General features: G+C 31.6%; 2 protein-coding genes across 3 annotated transcripts; one reads left to right on the top strand and one right to left on the bottom strand.

The window, feature by feature from the left end:
- The first annotated feature begins 13,202 nt into the window (after nt 1-13,202).
- On the top strand, nt 13,203-14,738 carry LOC103489943 (photosystem I reaction center subunit VI, chloroplastic). The gene is made up of 3 exons (XM_008449290.3): nt 13,203-13,619; nt 13,720-13,846; nt 14,414-14,738. Exons 1-3 carry the CDS (start codon nt 13,492-13,494, stop codon nt 14,591-14,593), a joined length of 435 nt encoding a protein of 144 aa, XP_008447512.1. The 5' UTR covers nt 13,203-13,491; the 3' UTR covers nt 14,594-14,738.
- Nucleotides 13,638-18,588, bottom strand: LOC103489945 (rop guanine nucleotide exchange factor 12-like). 2 transcript variants are annotated; one of them, XM_008449292.3, is made up of 8 exons: nt 17,676-18,026; nt 17,416-17,549; nt 16,918-17,034; nt 16,556-16,710; nt 16,375-16,449; nt 15,984-16,259; nt 15,587-15,907; nt 13,638-15,435 (listed from the first exon to the last, which is right to left on the bottom strand). In XM_008449292.3, exons 1-8 carry the CDS (start codon nt 17,711-17,713, stop codon nt 15,004-15,006), a joined length of 1,548 nt encoding a protein of 515 aa, XP_008447514.2. In that variant the 5' UTR covers nt 17,714-18,026; the 3' UTR covers nt 13,638-15,003. The 2 variants fall into 2 exon arrangements, with proteins under 2 accessions (XP_008447514.2, XP_008447513.2); XM_008449291.3 differs by having other exon boundaries at nt 17,416-18,588.
- Between the last annotated feature and the right edge of the window lie 329 nt (nt 18,589-18,917).

The following is an 18,917-nucleotide window of genomic DNA, read 5'->3' as shown; positions in this document are numbered from 1 at the left end:
CATGTTCATACACAAAATGGTTTGGCAGAATCATTTATCAAGCATTTACAATTGATTGCCAGACCATTACTTATGAGAGCAAAACTTTCATTGTCTATATGGGGTCATGCTATTCTGCATGCAGCGTCACTTATATGCATAAGACCGACATCTTATCATAAGTAATCCCCAACACAATTAGCTTATGGCCAGGAACTAAATATTTCTCATTTGCGAATTTTTGGTTGTGCGGTATATGTTCAAATTTTCCTACCACAACGTACTAAAATGGGACCTCAAAGAAGGTTAGGAATATATGTCAGATTTGAATCCCCATCAATTATTAGATATCTTGAACCTTGACGGGGGATGTATTTACTGCACGATTCGCTGATTGTCATTTTAATGAGACAAATTTTTCAACATTAGGGGGAGGAATTAAGAAGTTGGAAAATGAAATTGCCTGGAATATATCGTTATTGTCTCATTTAGATCCTCGTACAAAGCAATGTGAACTAGAAGTTCAAAAGATAATTCATTTACAAAGTGTAGCAAACCAAATGCCAGATGCATTTACAGATACTAAGAAAAGGACCAAGTCATATATTCCAGCTGCAAATGCTCCATCTAGAATTGAAATCCTAACTCAGCAAGTTGATACAATTAATGAATCAGCGCTGCACCAAAAGCGTGGTAGACCGATGGGTTCAAAGGATAAAAATCCTCGAAAAAGAAAAGTGACCAATAGTCGAAATGACTTAATTGACAATAGAAACATTCAAGAAAATGTCATGGACACGACTAATGGTAAAAATGTTGAAGAGACTCAAGTATATGAAGATAACAATGAGATCTCGATAAATTATATCATGACAGGAAAAATGTGGAATAGAACTAATGTAGTTGTGGACAACATTTTTGCGTATAATGTTGCACATAATATCATTCATGAAAATGAGGATTATGAACCTAAATCTGTTGACGAATGTCGTAATAGAAAGAATTCGCCCAAGTGTAAATAAGTCATCCAAGCAAAACTAAACTCACTCACGAAACGTGAAGTTTTTGGACCTATAGTTCATACACCTAAAGTGTAAAGCCTGTGGGATTTAAATGGGTATTTGTGCGTAAACAAAATGAAAATAATGAGGTCACTAGATATAAAGCACGACTTGTTGCACAAGGATTTTCTCAAAGACTAGGCATTGATTATGAAGAAACATATTCTCCTGTGATGGATGCTATTACATTAAGATATTTAATTAGTCTAACTGTATGTGAAAATCTTTATATGTATCTTATGGATGTAGTTACAGCATACTTATGTGGATATTTGGAAAATGAAATCTATATGAAAATCCCTAAAGGATTTAAGATACCTAAATCATATAATTCAAACTCTAGAGAATTATGTTCAATCAAATTACCAAGATCATTATATGGATTGAAACAATAAGTACGAATGTGGTACAATCGTTTAAGTGAATATTTATTGAAAGAAGGTTATCAAAATAATCCAATTTGTCCATGTGTTTTTATTAAGAAATCACGGTCAGGATTTGCGATTATAGCTGTATATGTTGATGATTTAAATATAATTGGAACTCTTGAAGAGCTTTCAAAGGCAATAGAATATCTCAAAAAGGAATTTGAAATGAAAGATCTTGGTAAGACAAAATTTTGCCTTGGCTTGCAAATCGAGCATTTAGCCGATTGAATTTTTATTCATCAATTGACATATACAGAAAAGATTTTAAAAAGATTCTACATGGACAAAGCACATCCATTGAACATTCTAATGGTGGTTCGATCACTAGATGTAAAAAAAGATATCTTTCGACCTCGAGAAGATAATGAAGAATTACTTGGTCCTGAAGTACCGTATCTTAGTGCAATAGATGCACTAATGTATCTTACTAATAACACAAGACCAGATATAACATTTTCAGTAAATTTATTAGCAAGATATAGTTCTTCTCCAACAAAAAGACATTGGAATGTAGTTAAGCATATACTTCGTTATCTTCGAGGGACAATTGATATGAGTTTGTTTTATTCAAATAAATCAAAATTTGATATAGTTGGTTATGCGAATGCTGGATATTTATTTGACCCACACAAAGAAAGATCTCAAAAAGGTTATCTGTTTACATGTGGAGGAACGGCTATATCTTGGCGGTTTGTAAAGCAAACCATGACGGCCACTTCATCGAATCATGCAGAAATTCTTACAATTCATGAAGTTAGTAGAGAATGTGTATGGTTGAGGTCAATGACTCATCATATTTGAGAAACATGTGGTTTGTCTTTCAGTAAAAGTTTACCAACAATATTATTTGAAGATAATACCACATGTATAGCACAAATCAAATGAGGGTATATAAAAGGAGATAGAACAAAGCATATCTCACCAAAACTCTTCTATACACATGACCTTGGAAGAAAATGGTGATATCAGTGTTCAACAAATTTCTTCAAAAGACAACTTGGCAGACTTATTCACAAAAGCATTACCCACATCAACATTTGAAAAGCTGGTGCACAACATTGGAATGCGACGACTCAGAGAACTCAAGTAATGTATCCATAAGAGGGAGTAGAAATATTGTCTTCAAGGAATAGGAATACTACACTCTTTTTTCCTTGACTATGATTTTTTTTCATTGGGTTTTCCTAGTAAGGTTTTTAATGAGGCAGTTATTAATGTATGAAAATGATGTACTATTTTTCCTTCACTAGGATTTTTTCTCAGTAAGGTTTTAACGAGACATTTATTTTTATATAATATGAATATCTAAGGGGGAGTATTGTAAATATAATGATATATTATAAATGTAGATATCCATAACTTACATAGGTTACAATTTTCATATAACTCCCTCATTCAATTCCATATTGTAACATTCATTCCATTGAATTTCATAATGTAACCTATATCATGATATGTCCTATAAATAGAGGAGTATAGTGCCTTTGTAAGATACACCATAATTGAGTTTAATTGTTTTCTCTTCTCCCTCTCTTCTCTATTCTTCTCTTGTGTTCTTATTTAGTCTTTGGTTCTTTATTTAAATTTAAACAAAAACATGTTTTTATTTAATTTAAATTTGTAAGAGGGTAATCAAATCATCTATCTATACTCATCTAAAGAGTAGTTATGAGAGAGAGAGAGAAACTTTTTATTTTTGTAATTTCATATTTAAATTAGGGATAGTTGCAAATGTAGCAATTATATTTAAAATAATTAAGTATATAACAATTATATTTAAAATATGTCAAAATCTATCGATGATAGGAGTCTATCACTGATAGACCATGTAGCAAATATTGGTCTATCACTGATAAAACATAAGGGTCTATCAACGATAGAAGTCTATCACTAATAGACTTTGTTAAATTTACAATTTTTTTTAAAATATTGCTACATACTTAATAATTATTATAAAAATTATTACCTTTTATAATTTATAATTTTTAATATATATATATATATATATATATATATATATATATATATATATATATATATATATTGTATTGGATTTTATTATTTATTATTTGTTACACTTCACCTTTTTAAAAACAAATCCATTAGCACATTGAATTTTTAAAACTTTAATAAGTAAGTTATTTTTTAAAAAAAAAAAAAATTTATTGAACACGTGCAATTCGCCTAGTATCAAACTAGTATTTTTAGAGTGAACAATATAAACTCATATACGAATTTGTTTCGTCTTTTGAATTCTCTCTAAAAGATTTTTTTTTTAATTTCTTATTTCTACTTTAGATCGTTTATAGAGTTTCTAACTCAAAGGAGATAGAAATTTGTTAAGCTTTAGATTTTAGATCTTAAAAAACGTTATTACACTTTTCAAGACTTTATAGAATTTTAAGTGTTTTGATGTTGAAAAAATTTGGAGAATTGAGTTCTTAGAACTTCAGAACTTCCACCTTTCAATCTTTAAAAGTTTGGAGATTCAGAGGTTGTAAAGAAAATTTAGAGCTGGTGAGATCGAGAGCTTGGGTGTTATAACTTCAGAGCAAGCTTTCCATGAGCCTTTGCATGGGCTTGACCCAATTTATTTTGGGCTTGGGCCTACCTTTCTTTTGCCCCCAAAATTGATTACCTACTCATCATTCCAATTCAATTTATTATTTGATACCTGATTTTTAGTCAAATTTATCCTTCCTTAATCAATATTAGATATGATAACCACGTCATTAAGATCAAATACTCGAAAATAAGACAAACCAGTTTTCTATTTATTTGATTCTCATTTATTTCTTTTGTTGTGACGATGTGATAACTTATCGTTATAGTCAACATTTATCTGTATATGACTTCACACGAAAAAGAATCAAAATTTGATAGCAAACTCAAACCACAACATAGATATATGAAGAGGAGAAATAAACATAAAAGAAAAAATGAAAAACGAACGCTACGGATTTCATTTTTCATATTTGACTAGTGTACGAATACCTGAAATTCGAAAATCAAACTCTTGTATGTTTAATCAAATATAGGGCCTGAAATCCACTTCCAATTAACCCATATATGTTAACTACTTTTTCCCAGCTCATATAATATTTTCATCCCAGCTAATTATTAATTTAGATATGTACCAAATTCAAATCTTTCAAAATTAATCTAATTTATAACGTATTTGGTTAAATATAACATACCCTTCCAATATAATTTCACATATTATATAAAAAGGAATACTATAATAATAATAATAATAATAATTATTATTATTATTATTATTATTATTACTATTATTATTATTATTATTATTATTATTATTATTATTATTATTATTAAAAGTTTTAAGTCTGGTTTTCTAATCATTTTATTTTAATTTTTTTAATTAAATCTATTTTCTATCAATTTTATAGAATAGTTTGCGTCTTTTTTAAGTTAAAAATTTAATTTTGATCATAAAACTTTTGTTTTAAAAGCACGTTGATAAAAAAGAAATAAATAACAATAAGAAAATTAAGGGTTAAAAATGAATGGAAAATTTTCATGAACATAACAAAAATACCAAACTATTTACAGGTCGTGTAACAAATTCCTGTAAAATTAGTCATTTTTTAAATATTTCAAGTTTATCCTTCCGTCTTTCTTCTCCTCCTCGATGCGATTTCTTTTGTCGTTTTTCTTCTGTTCCTCTTCTTTTTTTCCACTACGATTTCATTCCATCGTTTTTTTTTTCTTTCTTTCTGTTGCGATTTTTTTCATCGTCTTTCTTCTTTTCCTCTTCTTTTTATACATCGTTTAATTTTTCCATCGTCTTTCTTCTTTTCCTTTTTTTTTCCTCTACGATTTCTTTTCATCGTCTTTCTTCTTTTCTTCTTCTTCTTTTTTACGTCATTTAAATTTGGATAACCAAATCTAAACTATCGTGTACAAAAAATAGAAAAATCTAAAAGATCATATATAAAGAATCTTGAAAAAAAATCATTTAGATTGGAATAGCAAAATGTAAACGATCGTGTAAAAAGACAAACCATCGTGTAAATAAATCTAAACGATCGCGTACCAAAATAATTAAAAAAAATCGTTTATCCAAATCTAAACGATCGTGTACTAAAGAATCTTGAAAAAATAAATGATCGTATAAAAAAATAATCTAAACGATTGTGTAAAAAAGAAGTAAATGATCGCGTACAAAGAAAATTTTAAAAAATCGTTTAACCAAATCTAAACAATTGTATAAAAAAACGATTTGCCTACCCAAATCTAAACGATTAAATCTAAACGAACCAAACAATAGCCAAATCTAAATGATCGTGTACCAAATATATTATGCGCCCGTTTTGTACCAAATATATTATGCGCGTGTTGTTGACGCCGCGGAAAGATTAAGAGAAAGAGCAACGGGCGTGTCTCTTCCCCGACTCTTCTCCTACCGAGACGGATTCCTATTTTTGTTATGCTTCTTCGCATACGATCCCTATCATCAAGAATCGTTCCTTTTTATTAATCAAGAGATATATTGAAACCTATTATCTAATCTCTCCAAGAAAGAAGCTTCTACCCGATCTCTTCAATTCGGGTATTGGGAGACCGTTACATTTTTTGTATTTTACACGGTGGGTCTGTGAGCTTTTTTCATTTTCGAAATTATTCTATACAATGTAAATATTTTGCCGCTTTGTTTTATTTGTAAAAAGACCTCTTAAATAAATGTTTATATGTATATGTATATGTATATGTTTAATTAACGATAAGAAAAAGTAAAAACCAAAAATAGTTGTCCAAGATTAAATTTTATTGAAGAAACTTCAGTTGAAACTATGATATATATATATATATATATATACATATATATATTGGAGTGGGACAAACAAAAGTAGATGAAACAAAAGAAAAACAAAACTTAAATTATACAAACCATATTTTAACCTTATAATTTTAAACTGAGAAGATTCATGTAGAAGAAAAAGAACTATATGAAATAGTACACAAAAGCATTATTTGTCACATCGGAAACTAGCTAGGTGCCACCTCCCACTCTTAACAAAACCTTAATATGTAAAACCACTATATATGAACGGCGAAAAGATTAATGAAACTTATGAACAAAGAATTGTCTTGCAAGCATATAATTCTAGAGAAGCAACACAAACCAAAGCACAGAAAATGGTGGACATATAAAATATTCTCTCTTCCCTCCTCCTAAAGGTTGAACTTGAGTTTATTAGGAGTATTACATCCTCTTCAACCTCCATGGATGAAGAATCAATGGAGTTGATTAATTCTTGTTTGATTCTCAAAATTTGTTGATAAAGTTGAGCATGTTTCTTGAGAATCAAATTTAGTTTTAGTTCCGATCGGTAGAGCATCAACGCAGCATCGAGATAAAGCAACATGTAAACAAGGCTGTATAAACAACTTAGAGCAAGAATCAGCCGCCAGCTGGTATGGCAGATGAAGGAGGAGAAATAATTAGGAGAATTAGTTTTGTTGGAGATGGCAAAAAAGAAAGCGCGTTCCCAAATGAAATAAGCGACAATGATGGTGTGTAACTTGGTGTCGTAGTAGTTTGTTGTCGCTTCTTGCTTCTCGCTCATAGCTTTCAATTCTTCCATTCTCTTCTCCAACTCTTCAAATTCCATTATTTTTGTCATGAAGAAGAAAAACACACAAGATGAGATTGGTTGGTCAATTGAGAGACAAATAGCCCTTTATAGTTTATATATATTCATTTGTGGGCGTTAGAACCGCCCGCCCTTTCCATTATTTATATCTATTCTTTTTTCTTCTTTCTTTCTTTTTTTTTTTTTTAAATTTTCTATAAATGAAAAATAATTAATTTTTCCTCCCCCTTTTCCCGCCCGCCCTCCCTCCCTCGATCTTTTTGGTGCATTAGTTTCTTTTCTTGAATAAATTGACTTTTGTAATCATAGCAAAGACCCTAATCCATGTTGCAACCCCAAATTCAACCCTAATCCATGTTGCAATCCCCCCAAATTAAATTTAATTTTGTAATGTGGCAATCCCAAATTCAACCCTAATCCATGTTGCTCTCCTACCATCATAATTACCAATTTAATTATATATTACCAACACTCTCTTTCACTTGTACACTTCAAATATTTGAAAAGTCCAACAAGTAGAAATTAAATTTAATTGAAGAGAAAACAACAATGCAAGAGCTTGAATACAAGACCTTTTTTAACCACCTGCTCTAGTACCATCTTGAATCACCAATTCACAAATCACCAAACTAGTAAGTAAAAACAAATTGAATATAATATTTAAATTGTCAATATAACTTTAGGGTCTAAAGCACTATCCAAAGAAGTACCTAATATCAACTGCAGGTCAATATGCAGGCACTTCACATGGTCTCACCATGAGGAACTAATTAGCTTTATAATTGAGACTTAATTGAGAGTGTTGTTGAAACAACACAAATTAGGAAGAAATTATTTCTCTCAAGTCAGGCCCAGGAATATTTTGCTTATAATCAAACCTCAAGATCCAATGTGAGAATGAAGGTTAATGTTATGGATGATTTTGGACCAAAAGATACAATTGACATTAGCACAATTAAACATGACAAATCAAGCAAAGGATGTGATATACGTGTCAAAAACGATAACTACATAAATTAATGGGCCTAGGCAAAGGGTTTGGCTTTAGCCTTGACCCAAGCCAGCTTGCTTGCCCTCGACCGATTGAGGTCGAATCTTACCAAATGCCCAACAAGGGCGCCCTAACCCGAGCAAGAGATCACTTTAGACTCAAAATATGACCAAAGAAAGATGATCGATTGTGGTCGACCATATCTAAACATGAAACCCTGCACGCTCATATGCTTTTAAAAGTTATTTTTGGTAGTTAATCAGATACAAACCTTAAAGTTTTGAAGCTAACATTCCAATATATATAACTCTTACAAATAAAATTGGTATCAGATTTTGACGAAATGTTACATACATATACAAAATTGAAAGTAGAAATGCCAAAAGGGTTGTAAATAAATAACGTTAGAGACTAAATTTATTTAATTAAAGTACAAATTCGTTTTTGCACAATTAAAAATAGAAACTAAAAGAATGCGTATGGCTTGTGTCTCTGACGTGGATCCGACATGGTGAGTCTGGTCCCGAGGGGGAGGAAAGGTTACCCATTTTGGAATGAAGAGCGCATTTGTGTTACCCATTGTCTTAAATATTATACATAATGGTTACGTTTTGTAAAATACATATTTTAAAACATCCAACTATCTACTTATTTGTTTACTTATTATTATTATTATTATTATTATTATTTTGGGAAAGGTCCATTTAATGTTTTTTAATCTTTTATCTTTTTTTTTTAATTCTTATTATTTCGTTCCAATCCACAAGTGATTGGATTCAAGAAACTTAAAAAAAATATGATTTTAGATCGTTTCATTTGAAGTCTTGAAATTGATTTTAAATTAATTATTTTGTTTGGAATAAGAAAGATTTAAAACGAATATATTTAAAATTCCATGTTTAGATTCTCTGTCTTAGTAAAAAAATAGAATGAAAAAGAAAAAATTACAAGAAAATAAGGAAAGAGATGCCAAAGAGGTCAAAGAGGGCTTGGTCGGCCTCAACCCATTTGAGGCTTAGCCTACCAAGGCAGCCTAGGAGGATATCCCACCAAGAGATCCAACCCACACGAATTCGAACCAAACTTCTCACGAACCGTATTTCAATAAAGAAAAGGAAGAGAAATCCAAAAAGGAGGAGGATAATCAACAAAAGCTATAAATAAGAAATGAGGGAAGCATAAAAAGGGACTAAGTTAATCTCCGACCAATTCCAAATACTCTCTTCTCCTGTCAACAACATTATTTGGAGTGGTTGTGGTGTACACCACAACGGTGTCTTGGTTTTTCTTTGCTTGCGAGTGAGTTCTCTTCCCTTAAAATACAAATTTATTGTTGTTGTCCCTAAAGATGATGTACTTGTTTGATCAAAGTTTGGCATGAATATATGATAATTGAAAAGGAAAAAAAAAAGTTAAAAGGATTTACTGATATAGATTTTTTATTTATGATGTATTAATGGAAAATTAAAAAACATTAAGATCAGTTATGTAATTTATTTTTAAATTCTATGAAATCCAACCTTTATTTTAACTACCAAATTCTTTTAAGTAAAAATGGAATAGTCATTCCCTTTTCTTCGATAACAAACAAATAATTCATTTGAAATTTTGTATGAATTAAAATCCAAGAAATGTTTTGATGTTAAAAGAGGGAATTGTTCATCATCCAGCGCTCAGCGGTATGACACTAAGCCAAAAATAAGACTTAGGCGGTGAATTTTGAGAAACAATTGTATATTAATATGGGAGAGCATGGGTCATCATTATTTTATTGTTGTGGTTGTGGTTGTGGTGTTCATTTGCCATTAGGAAGTAGAAGAAGGATCGTATGTCAATAGCAAATAGATAATTTTCAATTTTCATGACATGTGAAAATGAAAAAAAAAAATCACAATCACGACTTTATAATTTGCATACCTATTGTAAACCCACTCCTCCAACTCGGACTCAAATTATGTACAAAAAGTCTTGGTTGGTTATTATAATTTTTTTGACATTTTCACATGTCCTCTGAACATTTTTTTTTTTTTTTTTTTGACATTTTCACATGGTAACCAGTACTAACTCAAACTAATAATAACTTTTTAACATTAATACAAGGAAATTATATACAACAAAAACTAATAATCAAATTTTGGTTAAGTTGTTTACAAAGAACCTAAATACAATAGGTGTTACCATTATCCACAAAGAAAAAGGGGATAGTTGTAAATGTAACAATTATATTCAAAATAATTAAGTACATAGCAAAATTTTAAAAAAATTGCAAATATAGCAAAATCTGTCAAAATCTATCAATGTTAGGAGTCTATCACTGATAAACCATGTAGCAAATGTTGGTCTATCACTGATAAACCATAAGAGTCTATATAGAAGCCTATCACTGATAGATTTTGCTATATTTGTAATTTTTTTAAAATATTGCTACATAATAATTATTCTAAAAATTGCTACCCATTATAATTACCCAAGAAAAAAAAAAGGGTTAAGTGGGGATATAGCACTGGGCCCTAAATTAATTAAGGATATAGCAAAAGTTAAAAAAATTTGCAAATGTGGCAATTTTAACAAAAAAGATGAAATTACCCCTACATATACACAAAGCTTCTAAAATACGATTTCAAGCAGATTCTTCACGTTTTCCTCCTATTTTCTATTTCCTTCTACTTTCTTTGTACTCCGATTTAATTTTCCGGTGCCGGTACTACTTTCTTCTATTTTGTTTTCCTTCCGCCGCGTTACGTTCTATATTGTTGAAGAAGATTAACCTGTTTGAAGAAGATTTTCTTCTTGTTCTATTTGTTTGAAATTGATTCCTTCATTTTCGGTTTGGTTGTGCTCTATTTTTCAGTTTGTGTCTATCAATGATGTGTTTCTATCACTGATTGACAGATTTAGAGGATGTTTAACTTGTTTATGTTGAAATGTTTAACATGCTGATATGTTTTAGGTTTGTGTGTTAGTGTATAGGATTAGGGTCTATCGGTGATATATTTGTATCACTCATAGTCTTGAGGGATGTTTAGTTTGTTTGCATTGGGATGTTAGTAGATAATTTAGTTTAATGTATATTTTTATGTGATGTTGTTTATGTTCTATCAGAGATCATTTGTCATTTTTTATTTTGGTTATACACACCAATCACCAACTCGAATTTGTGTGTTTTTGAGATGATCATATGTGTGTGTATATATATATATATATATATATATATATATATATATATATAGTATCTATAAATTCTTAAATAAAAGATACCAAACTTAAAGTTTAAGGTGGAAGATTTGACTAAAAAAATGTAATTAAGTTGGCTTAAAAGGAAAGAGAGAGTTTAGAATAAGAGTGGTAAGAGAGAAATAGGGATTATCATATGGGGTTGTGTTTTGTTTTGTTTTGTTGTATAGGAAAAGGGGCATGTGGAGGTGGTGATGGTGGTGGTGGTGGTGAGGAGGCATTGAGAAATTCTGTTAATAAGGTGTGGTGTGGTGTGGTTGGGTTGGGACAATGACATGATGTGAGGTCCCGTTTAAGTCAGTTTGATATGTAGTTGTAATTTCTTCAAAGGTAAAGTTCAACTGATAATCATTTAGGTCCCGTTTAGTAACTATTCTTTTCTTTCTTTAAAAAAAAAAAGAAAATTAGTATATTTTCTTCTTATTTATTCTTACAATAGTTGGCATCTTTATTAAATACAATAGTTGAGTTCTTACCAAAATTTCAAAAACAAAAAAAAAATTAAAAACTAGTATATTTAGTTTTTAGAATTTGGTTTAATTTTTTAAACCATCAATAAAATACAGATAACAAACCAAACAAATTTGAAGTTGGAAGTAATGTCTATAAATTTAATTTTAAAAACAAAAACAAGAAAACAAGTGGTTAGTCATCGAGATCTTAGTTTTTTTTTTTTAATTTTGAAAAGTAAGCTTATAAACTTCATGTTAAAATTGACTGAGATTTGTTGGATTTATTTCTATTTAATATTTTTCATATCAATACTTTTCCTTTTATATTTCCTTTCTTTATAGTGTATGTTGGAGACTTTTTTTTTCAATGTATTCCAATATGAGCGGATTATTCGATACAATTTAATTATTCAAAAACAACACTTCATTTGAGCTTAAAATTTTTGTTTTCTTATCTATTATATTTTTTTCTAAAATATATATATTGCAAAAAAAAAACCAATAGGAGTTGATTGATAGAACAATGTTGGATCTAATGTTATGACAAAACAATTAACACATGCACCATTAAGGAGAGAAAATAACACAAAGAGACTTGGTAGCTCCAATTCGGTGAAACACCTACATCTAGAGTATATAAATTGAATTACAAGTGTTCAACATATCTTTAATATGCAATCTTGATAAACGACAAGATTATGCTAGACAACCACTTAGACTCCACCTAAACTTGATTGATTCTCCTTGCTAACACCAGGCTCACATTGGTTTATTCAACTCCAACAACATAGTGTAATTAGACTCCTCTAAGCACTATAACTCCACTTTTTCAATCAATGTTGAACAAAATGTCAATAGTAAACTGTCTTCATAGAGAATAACAACAAAACGATCCGTTCGTGAGCACACATGTTTAGATCATAAACACCAAAACTTGTACAACTGCACATCACACTAGGTTAGAAACTTTTTTGCTTAACCACAAAAAGAAGAGCATGCGACTTAATGAAAAAGAGACTCAACGGCTAAAGACAATCAAACTGCCATAATGATAAAAAAAAAAACCATGATCGAGACAATAAGGTAACAAATAAAAGAATATTTTTACGGCCAATTAAAACATTAACATATATATTGTTTTTAAAATTTAACTAATAATTGTACTATTTTAGTTAAAAAAAAATAATAACAAACAAACTTAATTTTTAAATATTTGAAATAAAATGACCTATAATTCTCATTTCGATAATTCGTACTTTTTTACCACATATAAAATTGGATTATTTAATTTCTATAATTATTTAAACTTAGTTTAAGATTAAAAAGTGAATCTAAAATTTAGATATTCCACTAGTGGATTTTTGTTTAGAGAGAAAAAGCTCCATATCAATATACATAATTGCAATTTAAATCGTCACAAAAGCATCATAATCTACACATACATACTCTCCAATCTTCTTTAAGAAAAAAAGACCTCCAAACTCCAAGACAAGGTCCAAAATCATCCCCCATAATCCATATCATCAACAAGGATAGCCTTATCCACCCCCTTCCTACATGGCACCTCCTAAGTGACACTTCAAATTGTCTTCCAAGATCCTATTTCGCCACGTGTCGATGGAAAATCCAATCAACAAAATCGAAAATCCCATTTGAAGCCTCACTTCCTCCCTCAGCCTCACTTTGCTACTCCAAATTTGTTCCTTTCCAAACCAAAGGCAGGCAACAATGGCTTCCTTAGCAACATTAGCTGCCGTTCAACCGGCCACCGTAAAGGGTCTTGGTGGAAGCTCCCTTGCCGGAGCCAAGCTCCCTCTCAGACCATCTCGCCAGAGCTTCAGACCAAAAAACTTCAAGTACCAAAAACCTCTCTATTTCTGTTTTTTTATTTTTTTTTTATTTATAAAATTGTGGAGGGTTTTTTATTTTTCTTGTTTCTGTTACTCTCTGTTTCAGGGCTGGTGCTGTTGTTGCTAAGTATGGTGACAAAAGTGTTTACTTTGATTTGGAGGACTTGGGCAACACTACTGGACAGTGGGATTTGTATGGATCTGATGCTCCTTCACCATACAATTCTCTTCAGGTTTCTAACTCATTGTATTGCTTTAATGAACTCTAATCATTTTCATTGTGTATGGAAGTGATTTTAAATCAAAGAGCGTTTTGAAAACTGAGTTGCTTATTATAGTAGGTCGATTTTAATAGTTAGTGTTAAGTGCTGTAGAAAATAGTAAACATAGTAAGTAAGAGAGAAACAAAGGATGAGTAAAAAATAGTGAACACCGCACGAAATATCAACATGAAATAGAAACATTGTAGTTAAATGCAAGTTATAATCGTCTAAAAAATTCATTATTATTAAAATTGGAGTCGGAAACATGGATTGAGTTATAATAGCAAACACCTACTTAGTAGTTTAAGTAAAAATACTTTCATTATAATCACTTTTTTAGTGCTTTCCTGACATGTGAAAAGTTCTTTATAAGCTCTTCATAAAGAATATCTTGTATTAGCATTTTTAACACAATTCAGTTCAATTATATATAATGATTTTGAGGGGGGAAGTACTTTTGAGTAAGGCACAAGTGATTTGGCAGGGGTTGAAGTAAAGGTTTATATTGCGACTGACTTATTTCGGTACATTTTGTAGAGCAAATTCTTTGAGACCTTTGCTGCTCCATTCACCAAGAGAGGATTGTTGCTCAAGTTCTTGCTACTAGGTGGCGGTGCTACTTTAGCTTATTACAGTGCTACTGCCCCAGATGATGTTCTTCCCATTAAGAAAGGACCTCAACTTCCACCGAAACTTGGGCCACGTGGCAAGATCTAATCCGCTTTTGAATCTTCTCGTTTTCTGGGGTTTTTGTTGTATGTAAATCTTCTCTCTTAACTCTCCTTCCCAGTATGTTTCAAATATACCGTATAGGAGTGTTATTTGAGCAATTGTTATTATGTGATGAATGTACTTTTACAAAGTGGTCTTGCCAGTTTCTTTAAAAGACTGATAAAGATATGGGTTAAAAAGACTTCTCTCTTTCTAACAAAATTGACTTATAGATACCCCTGTTGCAGAAGAACCATATTAAAAATACTCCAAAACCAAATGAATTGTGCTCATCCTTCATATTTACAACACGAATGAATTGAATGGACTTGGTAATTACAGTTCTAAAGAAAAACTCGGTCAAAAGGAGGTTGAGCTTTTAACTGTGTTCTTCTGTTATGCCCTCTCTTCTCGAGTCAATGTCGTGCCGTGGGGCTTTTCAAGCCACCTATGTTCTCAAGGTAGGAGACCAATTTGTTATTGGTCACTATGTTTTGAAGCTTGTGCACATGCTTCACTTCACCTTCTGTTGATAAGTTATCGGAATTCGCTGGTGGTGACTCCTTCTTTACCTCATTATCAGCAATATCTGGACCCCAATTCATGAAATCCAATAGTGTCATTGAAGTAGGTGTCTCTGCAGCATTTTGTGTTTCTTCTCCGGGTGGAAACTTATCCGTCCCCGACGATACTGGGTTTTCCCGTGAAGGGTTCTTCTTACCTGATGCTTGTGATGGATTTTGAGCAACGTAATCTGCATAGAGTACATCCTCAATCCTTGACATCACTGTGAAGGCCAAGCTTTCAAGGATTCTGGAGTAACTCTCTAGAACAGCTTGTCCAACATCCTGTAAATACAGAGAAGCAGTCTTGCAATAGTTCAAATTTACACAATAACATAAAATTAGAGAATAGAGCAAATACAAACAGAACTGTTCTCGGATTTCAGCCTCCTCAAGATTTTAAACAAAGGACTTTCCAAAAAAACATGTTTTGTACCCGATTGTATTGGATTTTGCTAATGTCTAATGCTGATTGAGGAGTGCCTGGGAAACGATGTTTGAGGATGAGTAAAATTGTTTCCGCTCTCTCCTCGAAAAGCTCTCGCTTCTCCAAGCTTACAGCTGAGCCCCAAGCAGATTTTCCATCTTTCTGGTTCATTTTCCTCTTCCATATCACAATGGAAGCCTCAATTCTATCCTTTAGATCTAGGATTTTGTGCTCTGAAGATAAATCCATGGTAGACAGAAACTGATCCGGGTCAAAGAATTCAACCGTTATGTTTCTGTAGATAGAGTCTCCAAGGCTTTCCCTTCCATTCTGCAAATGAATATTCAATCAGAAAAATAAGAGCATTCGCGATATCAAGTACTTGTTCGGGTAAAATTTTGTTCACCTTAGGCAATGATTCAATGTAGTTTTCTGGGATCTCCATTTCTGATAGAACTTGTGCATTTATAGCCATGGCTGCTTTAAGGACTTGGTTTACACAATCCTTTTGATACTGCATAAATTTCCTTGAGTTTTCAGATAAACCATTTGTAGGAACTTTAGGAGTAGGTAGCCACCATTTGTCATCTTTTCGTTTGGAAGCGTTGTCTTTATTTGATTCATTAGAATCTCTGGATACATAGTAGAACTCGGATTGGTCCTTAAAATTATCCAAACAATCCTACGCATCATGCGAAACCATTAGAGAGATTCATGTATCATTTCCAAAGAAAACCAAGAAATCTTATAAAACAGGAAATAAAGAAAGTAGAGCAAGATTAGCAATCTTTTCCTACAATAAGCATGGCATCAAGCTTCCGCAGTGCTGGGATGTTCATGTGAAGATCGTTGCGTTGACGGGTAACCATTATCTGTTAAATCAAAGAACGTGAAGTGTATTATGGTCAGTAATTTCATTTTCTCGCACTTCTGCTTGTTTTTGTTTTGAAGATCAGAGAGAGAGAGAGAGATTATTGCCTCCATGTTTGTTCCATCCTTAGATTTCTGTTGGGAAGGAACAAATTCAACTATGTAATCAGTTACTGATAATAGCAAATCAATCTCTTTTCTCCACCTTGCTTTTCGCTCTACTGACATCGGCTCAAGACGCCATTGTTCCCCAAACACAGAAGCTACAAAATGATAGGAGAAAAATGAAAAAAAGATCATCTCTTGACAATCTCCCTAGATTAAACTAGAAAAATTGTTAAGATTTTGCCCTGAATTCTGTTTCTAATTACAGGGTTTCTTCCTTTAACCACATCTAGACGAAAACACAGTAAAACCAACGTCGTTTTAATTCTCGTTAGAAACCAGAAGATCAATACACGATGACGTACCTGCAAGATTTGTAATTGCATTCGACAAAGCTAAAGCTGATGAAACACCCTTTCCTCCACCAGACATATCTTCACCCAAAAGCAACTTAGCAAACCGCTCCTTCATCTGTTCTATTTCTGATCATATCCAAGAACAGAAAATTTTCAAACCAAGCTCAAGAATGGTCTTTTAATTCATACAAAACAATAATACAGGTTGACTTTTCATATGCAATTAAATGGCTCAAATCCATTTCTGAGTTTAAGTTTAGGATTCGACATCGAAATGTTGAGAAAATTTTCTTTCCAAGATGTAATGAAAATGTCAACCATATGAATAAAAATATCAATAATGATGTTCACAACTCATTTGAGTAGTAAAAAGCTATGGTTTATTAATTCAAATACTTCTCTAGGACGCCCATTATCCTTTTCTCAAAATCATTTCAATCAAAATCTCCACTCCAAACATCATCGAACATTCCAAAAACAGAAAAAAAAAAATATTTATTTGAGAACCTGTTGGTGGCTGATCTTTAGGCTGTTTGATTGCAGCATCATCTCTGGAAAGCTTAGCTTTAGGCCCTTTGTCTTGTCGACTCATAGGAGGTTTTTCTGCAATGTTATCACTTATCGGAGTCGATCCCTGACTTCTGTTGGAAAACAAATCATTATTATCTGAAGAAAACAGGACACTTGCACTCTCCATGCTCAAGCTTTTGGAGTGTTTGGTTGCATTATTATTCTCCTGCATTGCTTTGAAATGGAACAATTTGGACCTGTAATTCTCTTCATCTTGTTCCATTTCTCGTACCATCTTCAGCTTTTTGATGAATCTTTTGATAGAATAAACGAGAGAGAACAAACCAGCAATCTTGACTGACCTGAAAAAACAAAGTTCATAGAAAAAGAACAAAGGACAAAAAGAGCCTTAAGCTTAATCAAATTTCCACAATTAGAACATAAAAAAAAAACAAAGAATAAGTTGGATTCGGTTTTGGTTTTGTGGGGGTTTTTTGTTTTTGAACTGAAATGGAAGAAAGTGGGTTACATGCAAGGTTTGATAGATTTGTTGAGAGATGGTTTAAGAATCGAGAGAAAATAGAGAAGGGAATTGATGATTGGTGTTTGTTTGTTAGTTTTTTTTTTTTTTTTTTTAGATCTTTTTGTTAATTATTGTTGTTGGTGGGATTATGGATGGTTGTGGTTTTTCATTGGAAGGTCAAAGGTTCCTAAAAACAGGAGAAGACAGACATGCTTGCATGCCTAACCACCATTTTTTTCTCTAAAACTCACAGCTCAGATCTTAAGAACCAATGGTAACTTCTTGTTTCCTCTTCTATTTTCACGACATTGTACAAAATTATGTACTTGTTTTTGCTAAATATATTTGTTTTTCTGTTGTAACTAATCATTATCTGTTTGGTTTTGGGTTGGATGGTAATTTCCTGTTTGACCTTAGTTTGAAGGGGATTTGACAACATTTGTCCTCAAATTGTGGGAATTAGAAAATCATACCATTGATTGGGTTGAAACTTCCTTGACCATATTTGATGAACATTAGGCTAAAAGGAATGATGGATTTACTTGAAAAGAAGTTTTGTCCACACATTATTCATGTCATTCAAAAGATTTATTTCTCATTTTATCTTTTATTTAAGTTCTAAAATCAAACTTATGAGGAGTTTTAGATGAGACTACGACATTTGATCTAGCATGTTGCATGTTATTGAAGACTTAATAATATACTTTGGTATTAGGTAACCCGAAAACATAAATTTAAAAACGAGGAGTTTAATAGAAATCGAGTTGTATGATATGTTTTCATATATGTGTTTAGTAATAGATTTTAAAATATATGTCCTAAATGTTTTTGATAATATATATTTGACTAGATAAAAAAATCGTGAAAAAATAAGTAAAAGGCAATATATCTATCGTACAAGGTCTTTTGAGTGAATATTGCATATTAAATAAAATTCCACCAAACATGACATTCTGAGTACATGATGCCAACTACT

The sequence above is a fragment of the Cucumis melo genome, chromosome 4, assembly GCF_025177605.1.
Source record: "Cucumis melo cultivar AY chromosome 4, USDA_Cmelo_AY_1.0, whole genome shotgun sequence".
Taxonomy (NCBI): domain Eukaryota; kingdom Viridiplantae; phylum Streptophyta; class Magnoliopsida; order Cucurbitales; family Cucurbitaceae; genus Cucumis; species Cucumis melo.
Note: the sequence above shows the minus strand (reverse complement) of the source record. Positions and strands in the feature narration are given on the sequence as shown.